Here is a 15,790-nt window from a genome sequence, read left to right as displayed (position 1 = left end):
CAGCCACACCCGTAGCGAGAGGGATACTGGATGTGGTGTGCCCGACTCAAACAGATCCGGATTAAATTAAGCCGCGATGAATTTTCCACCACTCACGCCCCGTGACCAAACAACGCTCAATTATCGTGATCATTCAGCTGAATCTGCGCAGTGTGGGCTATTTTGCTTTACGGGCTATTCCGTGAGTGTTGATATCAACGTAAAGGCGCAGGCCTGCAATGTCTCGCTCACGCCACTGCTGGCGAAAGGGTCTCCACCGGATGGAGCTCGAGAGCCCTCGTCAATGCCATTTATCCTATTCTACGCTGGCCCACATAAGAGGTGGGAGTACCCACATTTTATCCCACCACACACGACCTGGCGATTAGACGATCTGAATTACCCATTTATTTGTCGGGATGGAACATAAGCGGGGAGGGTAGGTGGGTAGATGTGTAGGTGGGTAGATGGGTAGATGGGTAGGTGGATAGGTGGGTGGGTGGGTAGATCGGTAGGTGGGTGGGTGGGTAGGTGGGTAAGTGGGTAGATGGGTAGATGGGTAGATTGATGGGTGGGTAGATGGGTGGGTGGGTAGATGGGTAGGTGGGCAGGTGGGTGGGTAGGTGGGTAGGTGAGTATTAAAGAAACCTGCAAACTGTTTCAACTGCCTCCGGGAGATCGAACCGGCGATCCTTGGATCGCAAGTCTCGTGTGCTGAGCGTGACACACGTACGACAGCAGCAGCAGCAGCAGCCCTTCGGCACCCTGAGGAATGTTTCATTGGCGCAACGGCCGAGGTTCGGTCACTGGGGGGGGGGGGGGTTGGAGTGAGATGAATGGCGGCACGAGACGGCTGAGCGTGGCTTCACGTTGCGTCGCGGGTCGCCGCTCGCGGTTATTGAACTGCGAGGCGGCGGGACTCCCCAATGTCATTCAGTCGTCTCGCACATTTTGCGTTTTCGTTTCTCGTTGCCTTACCGTGCCCGCGAGTTTCGCGTCGAGCCGTGAGCCGTGTCTTGAGGATAAGGGCCCCTGAGCCGATGTCATCTGGCATCTTGGCTGTCCACCGCCACTGGTTGGTTGCTGCTGATGAGACGCTGCGTGTCGGGGCCGGTCCAGAGTTTTGATTTTGTTGAATCAATGTTGCTGAGATGATGCACTCACAGGGGCCATCGGGTTCATGGATTGTGTAAAAAGAATGTTTAGTTGTATACGTTGGTTATGTGGAGAGACGGGTGTATGAAGGCGACATTGTCTCATTTCGTGTGCTGTGCCTCCATCAAGGTGAGTAATGCAGACACGTCGTCAATAATGCAGACACATCGTCAATAATGTAAAAACTTCAATGTTCTTAATTGGTCATCGTTCACACCATCAACAGGAATCATTTATAAAAGCCAATGCGTAACATTCATAATTCGGCATCATCGCTAATGCATCATGACCGTTATCATCCATAACCATCACGACTATTAAGCATTTTTCATTAACTTCGTCATCATTGGTCATCATTGGTCATCATTGTCGTTCTCGCCAGGGCTTCAATTTCCGAAGGGGGTTCTGGGAGTCGATTTGGGACCCGGCCACTTCCCTCTCACTTTGGTTTGTCCTCGTTTGACTGGATCGATCTTTTTCATGAATATCTTTGCGAGTTGTATTGTAGGAATGTCGGATATTATCATATAGGTTTATTTTGGATAGGCGTACCTTATACTGTCGTGGTAGTGCCTTACACCTGTAATCCTTACTACAAGCCATACTTGGCAGTGATCAGGAAAATATCGAGTGAAGAATTAAGGCCTAAATAACACCAATAATCATTTATAATCAGTATCACGGTTAAGGGGCCGTCCATAATGACGTCACGCGATTTTGGACGATTTTTGATCCCCCCCCATCCCCGGTCACACGGCGTTGCAAAAAGTCAGACCCCTCCTCAAATATGACGTCACAAAGCTCTGCCCCCCCCCCAAAAAAAATAAAACATGCTTCAAATCGCTTTAAACTATTGTCATTGTAGTGCGTATTTAATGTGGCACTGCACTCTGATGTTGTAGGATAAAACATTCATTAAAATATCTATTTAATTCAGTAGAACGTGTTGTTTATATTTATTTAAAGTTGCGCATTTTGATGTGACGTCATATTTTTTCAAACCCCCCCCCCTCGTCACACATCGCCACAAATGTCTGACCCCCCCCCCCCCCCTAGGTGCGTGACGTAATTTATGGACGGCCCCTAATCATTAATCAGCATCAACATTTTTACATCAACAATTGTCATCGTACATTCATTATCAACATGCATCACCACCACAATCGTCATTTTCAGTTTCTACTGCGTGAGAAGGCTCATTATTATTTTGAGTTGTGCAATGAAAGGATGCGTTTGTAGAGTCGATATCTTATTTAACCGTTTGGGGAAATTATTAACTTTCCTTATTCTAAATTTGAAGCTTTTGTGACTGCAAGGATTCATACTCTTTGGTTTAATTCGGTAAAGTCACGTAGGTAAAATAAAATAAAACAAAATAAAAGAAAACAATTAAATCACGACGTTTCGGAGGCAACACAAGCTTCCGTCTTCAGGTGGAACAGTCACAGCAAAATCGCTGCATCAAGTGGGGAGGCTCTGATAGCCTCGAGCTTAAATACAGGTTAAGGGGGGGGGGGAGGAGCCAGAAAGGGACGTGGGTGGGGGGGAGGGCTGAGTGAAGCAGCCTTTTATTATGCTGCAGGATTTCGGGGGAGCGGTGTTGTACCGTGCGGAAAAGAACGGGTAAAACCCCTTTTTTGTTTTGCTGCCGGGGGGTTGGGAGGAAGATCCAGGTCCGGTTCAATACAGTACACAAAATCCGTGATCTGATCCCATCCGTAAAGGATGTCATTCCTGACTTACAGTACCCCGGTGTTTACAAATTGAGTTGTACCTGCGGTGACTGCTATATCGGGGAGACGAAACGACATCTCTGATCGAATTCGCGAGCACACATCAGATTTAAAACACGGCAGAACGAATTCTTCTGCCGTAGCTGATCACTGTTACAACGCGGTGGGTTATCATGATATTGTTTTCCCCGATACCAAGGTACCCTGCAAACCTCCCGGTTATTATCAGAGATTTGTCCACGAGGCCATCCAGATATACAAACATAGACACAACTTCAATCGAGAGGATGGTTTCAAATTGAGCAACCACTGGAAAGATGTTCTAAATCGAACCAAACATTAAACTAATTTTCATTGGTACAGTATATTTTTTCAAGTAATGATACCCCAAACTTTCGCAGCACAGGCTGGTGCACTGCCGGTGCCAATCACTGTGCTACACCTTTCATCATGCTAAGTCCGCCAATCAAATGCTAATTTTTACGCTAATTCCTTTGTCAAGGCACCTTAATCCCTCTCACACAGCTTAAAGGTGCACTGCCGCGTGCTACACCTTTCATCATGCTAAGTCTGCCAATCAAATGCTATTTTTTTATGCTAATTCCTTTGTCGAGGCACCTTAATCCCTCTCACACAGCTTAAAGGTCGTAGTCTGAGCTTGGCTCTGTTTCACTCCAGCGCAGTCTTCGAGACAGGCTGGTCCCTTCACCTGATGAAGGCCGCTTGTGTTGTGGCCGAAACGTCGTGATTTTTGTTGTTTTATTTTTTACCTACGTGACTTTACCGAATAGAACCAAAGAGTATTTAATAGTTTATTTGAATAGTTTAGTTTAATAGTTTAGTTTAATACCTTATTTTAATAGTTCAGTTTAATAGTTTACTTTAATAGCTCAGTTTAATAGTTGAGTTTAATAGTTTAGTTTAATAGTCTAGTTTAATAGTCTAGTTTAATAGTTAAGTTTAATAGTTTAGTTTAATAGTTTAGTTTAATAGTTTAGTTTAATACCATATTTTAATAGTTTAGTTTAATAGTTTACTTTAACAGCTTAGTTTAATAGTTTACTTTAACAGTTTAGTTTAATACTTTAGTTCAATATTTTAGTTTAACAGTTTAGTTTAATAGTTTAGTTTAATAGTTTAGTTTAATAGTTTAGCCTAATAGTTTAGTTTAATAGCTTAGTTTAATAGTTTAGTTTAATAGTTTAGCATATTCTTTCCGAACGTTTCGATTTTTCTTTTTTTCATTGCCCCCGTGCAGCACTTTCTTGCCGATCTTTTATATTTTTTCCTTTTCCATTGCCCCCGTGTAGTGACTCATCCCCCACACCCTCAACATAACAAAAGACGGATTAACTCAGCCCCGCACCCCACCAAGGTCCCCTACTTGACTCCCCCCCCCCCTCCCCCTTAACCTGTATTTAAGCTCGAGGCTATGAGAGCCTCCCCACTTGATGCAGCGATTTTGCTGTGACTGTTCTACCTGAAGACGGAAGCTTGTGTTGCCTCCGAAACGTCGTGATTTAATTGTATTCTTTTATTTTTTTTATTTTACCTACGTGACTTTACCGAATAAAACCAAAGAGTAACTTTCCTTATCTCTGCGACGTAAATATACGGCAGGTGCATACATTCATTTAACATAGTTAAGTGTTATTACATCTGTATTGACTGCTGTGGTCGTGTCTCAAATGGCTCTCACCAGAGTGAATGAACGGAATGTCACCCCATCTTCCACGCGCGGCTCCAGCTCAACGTTCTAGCCCATGCCACGCGATGGGACTGCGCGCGTTGTGTGTGGAGATTGACCAGAGTCAGAAAATAAGCCATTCTATCACCGGATACACATCGCGACCCATTCGTAATATCCTCCCTCTCATCACATCTCTGGACTACCGTGCACGGCACAGCTGTTGCATGTAGGCTCATGTGGGGATACGTGGTGTGCAGTCGAGGGGCAATTCAGCAAAATCGATTCCTGTGCTGTCCTCTGCTCCACTGGCTATGCTCACCGCCTCCATCACCCCGCAGCTTGGTAACATTTGGTCAAATTCTATTCAAGCGTCTGATGGCACGATGTGTTCGGGAGCTAAATGCCAATGTCAAGGTCTGATGGCTACGACCAAAGGGGCTGCAGGAGAGAGAGAGAGAGCTCGTGACGTTTCACAGGTGTCTGTGATTTACTGTGCTCCGTAATTTGTGTTGCATGGCCACACTCGTACTTGTAGCTTGTCTTTAATTTCCCATTTTATGGAGAAATGCGCAGTGGCCTGTTGATGTTCTGATGCTGTTGGTGCTTTACACCGGTGCCTTCGAGAAGGGATGCCCAAGCCAGGAGGAGGTGCGATGATTGTTTCTCGACCGAGGGAGTCTTCATTACTCCGGACGTCCGCGTCCTTCCACTCCGTTCGCCAGCAGCGTTCTTAACGGCTCAGGGTGACATTCTAGGGTGGTGACAGCGCGATCCTCGAAGGGGAATCGAGGCTTGAGTCGACGGGTGATTCGGCCAAAGGCTTTGAACGTACGGCAATACAAGCTGAGATTGTAGTGTCAAAATGGAACGACGTTATTATTATATATATTTTCAGCGGAATTTTGCAGACCAGAGAAGGCATTGAGATGATATTGTGGGGAAGTGCACACGAAGAAGATGATTCACAGGGACAGACCGTCACAGGCAAAAGAGAAGCGGGGGGGGGGGGGGGGGGGCTTGAGCCTGAACTTGAACATGGGAAGGGGTCTCTGCAGTGTGCATGGCCAGAGAAAATAACATTCTAGACATTGCAAGCAGCATCCAAGCAGGTGCCACCTAATTGAAGGAGGCGACCCTATGACAGATGCTTTACTGCACGGAATCATGATTTATGCATACGTTGTGCATGCATCACATGTTTGCGTTTGATACAAAATGTGAGATGGAAATGTTTTTTTTTATTCTTTACACAATGATGTCTCGCCCCGCATTGCGTATGCATGTATACGCGTGAGCGCATACGATGTGGGTGTAATAACCAGTGCGTAATAGACACTCAAGGCGTATGTTACTTGCTTGCAAGGCAACGAGAATTTTGACTCTCCATTAGTTGTGCCTCTGTGCTAGTTCTGGCAGAGGACAGCCCTGCTCTGTGCATTGCTTCAAGGCCGCCCGTCAAAACCTGCAGTCAACCTCCATCTGGTGGGAGGTTGCTCCTTTTCCTCTGCTGCCGACTCCCGGTCTAACACAATCGCTACATCTTCCTCTGGCTCTCTCTTCTCTATAATTGACATCTGTTTATGGTGTATGTGTAGTGGGTTCCACGGTGGCACACACTGGAACTTGAAGGCAACACGTTTATTCTCATACCCCAACAGGGTAACTCCATAACCGGGTCAGTCAGTAACACACTGCCTAACCCACGATGCCAAGCGTAAAGACTGAAGACCGAAGACCAAGGACCGAAGAGACGTAGCACCGACGGGTTCCATTCCAACAGACAGCCCGGATCGGCTCTCGGGACCTCCCTTTAATGCCCCTAAGCGTGGCCTGGCTCCGCCCTCGGCCACGCCCCTTCTGGATCCGACCAGAAGGTTCTGGGCCACACATCACGTGTCCCTCTCGCCATCTTTCGCCCCCCCCTCGCTACCCTGCCCTGGTCACGTGCCCTCTCGGGCTCACCCAGACTGCCACGTTCTCAACTGCCCTCTCTCTGACAGTCACCAGAACCATGCCCCCCAGGGCCCCCTTCCATGCCATACATACTCTGGTGCCAAAGAGAGGTTCTCACATGCACAGTGCCACTCTTCTGTCAGTACCAAACGCTAAATGCCGTAGTGTCTCAATATACGTCACTACATCTCTGTATTGTTTGTATGTTGAACGTCATCGTACGTAGCCAACAGCACTCATCGGAGGTGTTACCGTGTATGTGGTGCGCATGTCGCACTGGATCTGTGCATCTTCCTGACACTGTTGGGGAAAGTGTTGCTAGTGAGTAGCACCTGTGAAGGCCGGCACAGCACACGAGGGGGTGGGTGGCCAGCACCACGCCTGGGCCGCCTTTGAAGATTGTTGTCTCCTGGCCATCACCCATCCCTTTGTTAGGACACAGCGTGAACGTGCGCCCGTGTTTGTGCTTCGCTTTGCTGATGTTGGCGAGCTCTGCCTGTACGTGTGTCCGTGCTTCGTATGAGTTTCGGTGTCTGTGTGTATATAGGTTGTGTATGCAATAGGCCGACTCAGCCTTAAATGAGTACCTGAGGCGCTGTGCAAACATCGCCACTGGGGAGACAAAGGCGGCCAGGCGTGGTGCTGGCCACCCACCCCCTCGTGTGCCGTTCCGGCCTTCATAGGTGCTCGCTAACAGCACTTGCTCCAACAGCCTGTTAAGGCTATACAGGGGTCTTCTTTGGTTATTTCGGTAAAGTCACGTAGAATGAGAATAAAATAATAAATTGATCAAATAAAATAACACAATAATATTCTCACGACGTTTCGGCCACAACACAAGCGGCCTTCATCAGGTGAAGGGGACGAGACTGTCTGGAGGACAGCGCTGGAGTGAGAAAGCCACGCTGAGATCACGACCTTTAAGCTGTGTGAGAAGAACAAAGCGCCTTGACAAAGGAATTCCTTTGTCAAGGCGCTTTATTTCTTCCTTTGTCAAGACGCTTTGTTTCTTCTCACACAGCTTGAAGGTCGTGATCTCAGCGTGGCTTTCTCACTCCAGCGCTGTCCTCCAGACAGTCTCGTCCCCTTCACCTGATGAAGGCCGCTTGTGTTGTGGCCGAAACGTCGTGAGAATATTATTGTGTTATTTTATTTTATCAATTTATTATTTTATTCTCATTCTACGTGACTTTACCGAATGAACCAAAGAAGATGAATCCTTGCAGTCACGAAAGCTTTAAATCGAAATTTATACAGGGGGTCTTTGTCCGGCGATCCGAGTTCGCACGGCCAACACCAGTGACGATTATTTGAACCGGTCCTGGGCCTTCCCTAGGTCGACTCAGCCTCAAATGAGTACCTGGTGCGATGTGTAAAACATCACCAGTAGGAAGACAAAGGCGCCCGGGCGTGGTGTTGGCCACCCACCCCCTCGTGTGCCGTGCCGGCCTTCAGAGCTGCTCACTGACAGCACTTGCCACAAAGTACTGTCTGTGTATGTTAAGGATATACGGGGACATTTATCTTTGAGTGTGTTAGGTAATTATTGCAACACAACTTGCGAAATATATGGAGGTTAATAAACAGTAAGTATATTCATATTGAAGGCATGAATATATTTATCTATCTTAAGGTGTATATTTGTATTTGCAAGGTAGTTTATACTATCCTGAGTAACATTCAAATCGTTTACATCTGCCAGGGCTCCTTCATAATCTCATCGAGCTATTTATTGTATTGTGTGTGTCGGTGTGTGCAGGTGTGTGTGTGTGCAGGTGTGTGTGTGCAGGTGTGTGTGTGTGCAGGTGTGTGTGTGTGTCGGTGTGTGTGTAAATTTGTAAGAATACGTGTCTTTGCGTGTGCCAATGTGTGCACGTGACTGTGCGTCTGTGTGTGTTTGTGTGCTTGTTTCTTAACGTGTGTTACAATGTGTGTTCTGTGTGTTCTTCAGTGCAATGCTACGTTTGTGTGAGTATGGGGAGCAGTAGTGTAGCGGCTAACGCGCTGCAATACGAACCCGGCGACCCGAGTTCGAATCCCGCTCACCGCCAACACCAGTGACGATTATCTGAACCGGTCCTGGACCTCTCCTAGGTCGACTCAGTCTCAAATGAGTACCGGGTGCGATGTGTATGCAAGTATCGCCACGAGGGAGACAAAAGTGGCTGGGCGTGGTGATGGACTTGAACTCCTTCGTGTGCCGTGCCGGAATTCATATGTGCACACTAACACGACTTGACCCAACAGTCTAAAAGGTTATACAGGGACCTTTGCCAGTGTGTGAGTGCGCGCATATGTCTCAGCAATAACAGCGGTAAATATTGCGGTGTGTGCACGGTTCTGTAATAACAGACGTCAGCGGCTGGATGCTTGTTGTAATAAGGTTATAAATAACATTCGCTTTATTTATTGAGAAAAACACATTCTGTTGTGGAAAATAAATGCAGAAGCTTTAGTAAAAAAAATGTCAGGTGCTCAAATCCTTTGTCAGTTCTGATTTTAAAATATGAATTCAAACTACGCAACGGGGTTTCTGACCTAACTTCACCACGCTGGGCAGTGCAAACATCGCCACTGGTGAGACAAAGGCGGCCAGTGTGTGTCGGAACAGTTCGATCTCACTTGCCACCAGTGTGAATAAGCAGTGGCCAGGAAACCAAACTCGTCGGGTCGTCTGGTTCGTCATCGCAGCGAACTAACCACTGTACCACCGCTCCACAGTTTACATTTTTTGGGTGGAAATTCCACATTCCTGTGACGTGACGCGGTCTATCCATAACATAAACCGCCGTTTTTCACACCGAATGGTGAAGGCGTAAGGATGTGACGCTGACGCCAGCACAGTGGTGATGACTACAATCGATAATGATCATGGGGTGGTGGTGGTGGTGGTGGTGGCCGAGTTCACCTTGACATGTCTACTCTTTGGTTCTTTCGGTAAAGTCACGTAGATAGAAAATTAATAGATCACGACGTTTCGATCGCAACCCAAGCAACCGTCATCAGGTGAAACAAACACAGCAGGAGAACTGATGACGTGCCTGTGAACTCGTGCCTTACAATTAGCAGCCGACTCCACTCTTGACAGCACCGACTCAGCCAAGAAGCTTATTATTCATAATAAATGTTTTTGGGTTAGATCACGTTATTCATAAATGTGTCGTAACCCTCCACCACCCGACACGGCCAATCAGCAAAAAAAGTGTCACGTTGACAAAAGACAATTAGTTCACTACTTTAGCCCACCGGTGTGTTGAAGAGTGAATCCAAAACATGTACAGTTTGAGTACGACGTTTCGCTGGTAATTACAGCCAGCATCATCGGGCAATTCACCAGAATGGTAAAGCCCTCACCTGCTCCCGGTCTGAAATCGAGCAGCAGGTTGACGTCATCATTTAACTCATTCAGGTGCAATGGTCAGCAAGTTTCGGAATATCTTTTGGTAAACCTGTATTCTTTACTAGAAAAAAAACAATGAGTAATTTATGCAGTCACGGAAGCTTTCATTCTGTATTATTATCTTGCACTAAAGACGAATTACCTAAATTATCAACAGAAGGTGTATATCGGATTAATTGTTTATGTGGCAGATGCTATATTGGACAGACGCGACGTAACATCAGCGTAAGACTAAAAGAACACCAAAGAAATATTAAATTATCTCAAACACAACTGTCGGCAGTGGCAGAACATGCTTGTCAACAAGGACACTCAATTGATTTTGATAACGTTGAAGTGTTGTGTAAAACGAATAATTACTGGCAAAGACTAATTAGAGAATCCATTGGAATTGAGAGAAATAAAAATAACTTTAATCGCTCTGATAGCTATAGGCTTAGTGCGGCTTGGAAGCGTATGATTAAATAATACATATTACAATTCCTTATAGGGGAAACACATACTAATTAACGGATTACTAACGTAGTATATATCCACAATAACACACATTACAACTCATTACTTATCATAATCATTGACTGATTATCAATCGATTATATAATTACTGTACCTGAATGAGTTAAATGATGACGTCACCCTGCTGCTCTATTTAAGACCGGGAGCAGGTGAGGGCTTTACCATTCTGGTGAATTGCCCGATGATGCTGGCTGTAATTACCAGCGGAACGTCGTATTCAAACTGTAAATGTTGTGGATTCGCTCTTCAACACACCAGTGGGCTAAAGTAGTGAACTAATTGTCTTTTGTCAATGTGACATCTTTTTTTGCTGATTGGCCGTGTCGGGTGGTGGAAGGTTACGACACATTTATAAATAACGCGATCTAACCCAAAAACCTTTATCATGAATAATATTGGTCGCGAAAGCCTACGTGTTAAACCAAGAAGCTTATTGTTTGACAATCTGCTAATGGTAATTAATTCGGTGTAATTGGTCACAGTGGGAGTACAATCATCGCTAATAGGCTCTGTGTCGGCTAATTACCGCCTAGGTGGTTCAGCGGTGGAGAGAGGGGCTCGCGTGCAGAAGGTTGAGAGCTTAAATCCTGCTTGCAGGTTGACACGGCCCATGATCCCTCCCGGGTAGATAAAATAAGTATCACTTTGTGGCGAAGTCAACCGTGCTTGTCCTATGAATATACTCACCCCGCCATAGCAATGTGGAATTCCCACTGCTGGTTCAGCTCGGCTGTAATCAGGAGAAAGGCATCAATGCCTCGATGCTCATTGAAGCAAGAAATGGCATTGACGTGTGACTTGTAGGCTGACACGTGCACGATCAAAGCGCGCAACTGTGCTCTGGCGATCATCTAACACACCACACGCACGCCTTGCCATGGCGGGCTGTCTTGTGATTTGGCTGACAAGCCAGATAAGTGACGCCAACGGAGAGAGAAGATCCCTGGAGTAACTCGCCAGGTGTTTCCATTCGCACCAATGCCGGTGGTTTCTCTGGCAGGGTAGACGCGCAGCTTGACGTGGCGCAGTCCCCGTGGCTTTCAAGTGCCGGGTGGTTTTTGCACTTGCCCGTTGTGGTGTCACTGCGTCTGTGCTGCCTCTGTTCAGATGGACGCGGACGACGTGTTGACCAAGGAAGGGCAAATGCTGCTGCTGCTCGTCCCCAGGCAGCAGTGCGAGAGCATCATCCACAGCTTCAACCACACGCCAGGTGTGTGCTCACCACCCTCACCACCCACACGCCAGGTGTGTGCTCACCACCCTCACCACCCACACGCCAGGTGTGTGCTCACCACCCTCACCACCCACACGCCAGGTGTGTGCTCACCACCCTCACCACCCACACGCCAGGTGTGTGCTCACCACCCTCACCACCCACACGCCAGGTGTGTGCTTACCATCCTCACCACCCACACGCCAGGTGTGTGCTCACCACTCTCACCAGTCACTCACCACGGTGACGAGATGTTTACTACCGCGCCCCTGGCACCTTTATATTTGGAGTTTGCATGTCTCTCTCTCCCTGTGATCGTGTGGCTTTTTCTGCGGGTTTTACGGTTTTTCCCTCCACACTTAGAATCAACATCAAGCGTTTAGAGTATTTAGCTGCTATACATTTCCACATGATAATAACCACTTCCTTGGGCTATCATTTGTGGCCAGATCGCTTCTGAAAATTTCTATACAACTCAGTGGGCCTTACCTGGTAAAATAAAAAATAATTGATAGTTGTGTTGCGCAGTAGAACCATGCGGAGACGAGGAATAGTATAAGGGTTATTGCCGTTTATTACGAGGAATAGTATAAGGGTTATTGCCGTTTATTAAACACTTTCTCATTCGTCTTCCTACACTCACACCAGTGTAAGACTGTAAGTGCACTCTGTCTCGGTCCTTCACCCGGACACTTAGTAACTATTTAGAGCCTACCCCGGCTATCCCCTCGGCTCTCTCACTCGTCTGCCCAGTGCGGGGAATCAGCCAACACCGCCCCAGGACGAGGAGACCCTCTTCTAGCCGCTCCTTACCCTGGCCCCCAACAACGACCCCACCCCCGTCCCAGGGTCCGCCTTAAGAACCCTTTTGGGTGGCTCCTCCCCCCAGCTTGGTACCGCCCACCTTCTCGCAAGTGCCATCCGAAAGCCCCTTCCGTAACCCGTAATGGTACGTCATCCTTGGGCCCACATGACTCTCAACCTGTTCGCATCTCCTTCCGCTCGCCCCCTCATGGGATATCCACACTACTCTTCTACATCACCCCCCCCCCCACCCATAAAAAAATCAGCCATCCCTGCTGCTAACAATAATTAAAAACCGCGGCGGGCGGACGGCAAATAGCCAGAAAATATCAACAACAATTACAACAATAATAACAGCACTGGAAGTGAGGAGGCAAGGCCATCTGCAAGGGAATAACAATGTTTTTTTCTATATTTGAAGCTTTTGTGACTGCAAGGATTCATACTCTTTGGTTTTTTCGGTAAAGTCACATAGGTAAAATAAAATAAATGAAAACAACTAAATTAAATCACGACGTTTCGGAGGCAACACAAGCTTCCGTCTTCAGGTGGAAACCGTTACAGCAAAATTACTGCATCAAATCATCATGTTGCCATACATAGCAGGCGTTACCAAATGTTTTTATTAAATTCTAAACAAACACAAGATCCAGGTCCGGTTCAATACAGTACACACAATCCGTGATCTGATCCCATCCGTAAAGGATGTCATTCCTGACTTACAGTACCCCGGTGTTTACAAATTGAGTTGTACCTGTGGTGACTGCTATGTCGGGGAGACAAAACGACACATTTCTGACCGAATTCGCGAGCACAAATCAGATTTGAAACACGGCAGAACGAATTATTCGGCTGTAGCAGATCACTGTTTCAACACAGCGGGTTCTCATGATATTATTTTCTCCGATACCAAAGTACTCTGCAAACCTCCCGGATACTACCAAAGATTTGTCCATGAAGCCATCCAGATATACAAGCATAGACACAACTTCAACCGAGAGGATGGTTTTAAATTGAGCAATCATTGGAAAGATGTCATCAACCAAGTCAAAATTTAGCTGCCTTATAATTGTACAGCCATTTCCATTTCTTCCAGTTGGTTGCGCTCGTTTTCGACAACCGCTCGCCATCACCTCTCTGCCCCCCTAATCCCCTGCAGCATAACAAAAGGCAGCTTAACTTAGCCCCCCCCCCCACGGCCCTTCCTGGCTCCTCCCCCCCCCTTAACCTGTATATAATCTCGGGTATCTTAGAGCTCTCTTCACTTGATACAGCAATTTTGCTGTGACGGTTTCCACCTGAAGACAGAGGCTTGTGTAGCCTCCGAAATGTTGTGATTTAATTTAGTTGTTTTTATTTATTTTATTTTACCTACGTGACTTTACCGAAAAAAAACAAAGAGTAATAACAAGGGTATTAGGGCAGAATGCAAAGTACAAAGGTAGGCCTCCATCCCTCAGTCCATGGTGCCCAACGCACCGTCGGTGACGATAGACGTCTGTTGATTACGGGGCCAGAAGGAGGTGCTCAACGGAGCAGAGCGCCTCTGGACCATGTACGTGATGCCGGTCCACTCCCACGAGAAGTATCCTGCTTGTGCGAGGGTGGTGTGTCCTCGGGTGTCGGTTTTTCTCCCGACGACGATGCGGGCGACTCTTCGGGAGCTAATTGGTGGGGTCTTGTGGGCGGAAGAACAGAAAGCTTTTCATGCACCACTTCCTGGCCTTGGTGGCCAGGCTCGTCGGACACATCAGGCACCGGTCGCCCCAAACTTGGGGATGGATCGTCGGGACATGGCAACACGTATCTCTTTAACCTGGATGGGTGAACAATCCAGTGATGGTGACCAAATCGGATGCGCACACACTGTGACCGGCGGACCTCCACGACCTCAACAGGACCTTGCCAAGTGCGATGTAATTTGGGGGACGTCCCTATGGGTACATGTGGGCAATGCAGCCATGCTTTATCCCCCTTTTTCCACAGATGGCCGGATCCCCAATGTTTCTCCACCCACTCATTAGCTGCTTGCTGGTTGGCCGAATTGTTTGTAGAGGCCTCACATGCTTCCCGCAACTTGTCAAGTGTGACTTTCATGGAAGTGGGTACAGCTGATCCCTTTTTAGATGGGCCCATGCCCAATTGTATGTGCATTGGGGGTTCAGGCTCCATCCTGTACATGAAATAAAAACGTGAAAATCCCATTGAGGCATGAGGGGCCAACCTATATGTGGTGAGGACGCTCAGAACAAACTAATCCCAATCCGACTGGGTCGCATTCACTTGGTGGCACAACATGGAGATGAGGGTGATATGTAAGCGCTCTACCATTCCATCGGTTTGAGGGTGGTAGGGCAAACTTCTCATCTTCCTCGTGCGTGTCCAGGAGGTCACAGACCTCTTTCAGCAGTCTTGAAGTAAAATTTCGACCCAGGTCAGTAAGGAGCTGCTCCGGGGCTCCCTTGTCTAACACATAGCCGTGCAAAAAGGAATCGGTTGTGGACGTGGCCGACTGATCATGCAAGGGCCATGCCATGGACCAGCAGGTAAGGTGCTCTACCCTGACCAAGAGATACTTGTGGCCTCTGAGAATTTGGGAATGAGCCTAAAATGCCCAGGGCCACAAGTTTGTTAATGCGTAATACCTTGATTGATTGCAGTGGGGGCTAATCATGCAAAACCGGAGGCTTCCAGTGTGCACAATCTTGACAGCCCTTGATGAACAGTGCCACGTCGTCTTCCATGCCTGGCCAGTAATAGTCACGTTTGATGGTTAGCAAAGTTTTCCGAACACCCAAGTGCATTCATTTTTTGTGCATCACGCGAGTCAGTTTACCTAGGAGGACTGTGGGCACCACAACACAGTACCTGTGTAACTCAGCGTCCCATCATATAAGAAGGCCATCATGAAGGGCAACGGCTGCGGAGGCCACCGGAGCGGTGCTATGGTCGTCCAATTTAATATGGCGTTGCAATTTCAACAGAGGTATTCTCAAATCTGTAGGCGGGACCATCCACTACGCAATCCGCGGGCATTGGCACTCCTTGAAGAGGAGCTGTGCTGGCCATCGCCATTAACTGAGGCGTGCTTTCAGCAGCAGGCCTGCAGCGACTAGAGCCCATCATACGTGCACACCCACCGTCTGGTGCAAACCGAGACAAGGCATCCGCGTTACCATGCAGTACCCCTTTTCTGTGAATAACATCGAATGCATACTCCTGCAACACTTCGAGCCAGCTGGACAGCTGACCGGAAGGTTGATCTATGCGCAAGGAGTATTGCAAGGCGGAATGATTCGTATGGACAATAAACCTAATATACGAGTTGGGCCTGTACAGCTATACGA

General features: G+C 47.4%; 1 protein-coding gene across 2 annotated transcripts in view; it reads left to right on the top strand.

The window, feature by feature from the left end:
* The window catches only part of LOC116948740 (parathyroid hormone/parathyroid hormone-related peptide receptor-like), a 60,017-nt gene that overhangs the window by 3,715 nt on the left and 40,512 nt on the right, over positions 1–15,790 (top strand). For both annotated transcript variants that reach the window (XM_076071728.1, XM_032965776.2), the window contains exon 2: positions 11,534–11,636. In XM_076071728.1, the coding sequence (XP_075927843.1) occupies positions 11,534–11,636 (103 nt within the window). The remainder of the gene's footprint in view (positions 1–11,533; positions 11,637–15,790) is intronic.

Source organism: Petromyzon marinus, chromosome 34 (genome assembly GCF_048934315.1).
Source record: "Petromyzon marinus isolate PM22_M1 ecotype Great Lakes invasive population chromosome 34, UKy_Petmar_22M1.pri1.0, whole genome shotgun sequence".
NCBI lineage: Eukaryota > Metazoa > Chordata > Hyperoartia > Petromyzontiformes > Petromyzontidae > Petromyzon > Petromyzon marinus.
The sequence above is the reverse complement of the archived record's forward strand: the minus strand, read 5'-3'. Positions and strand labels throughout refer to the sequence as shown.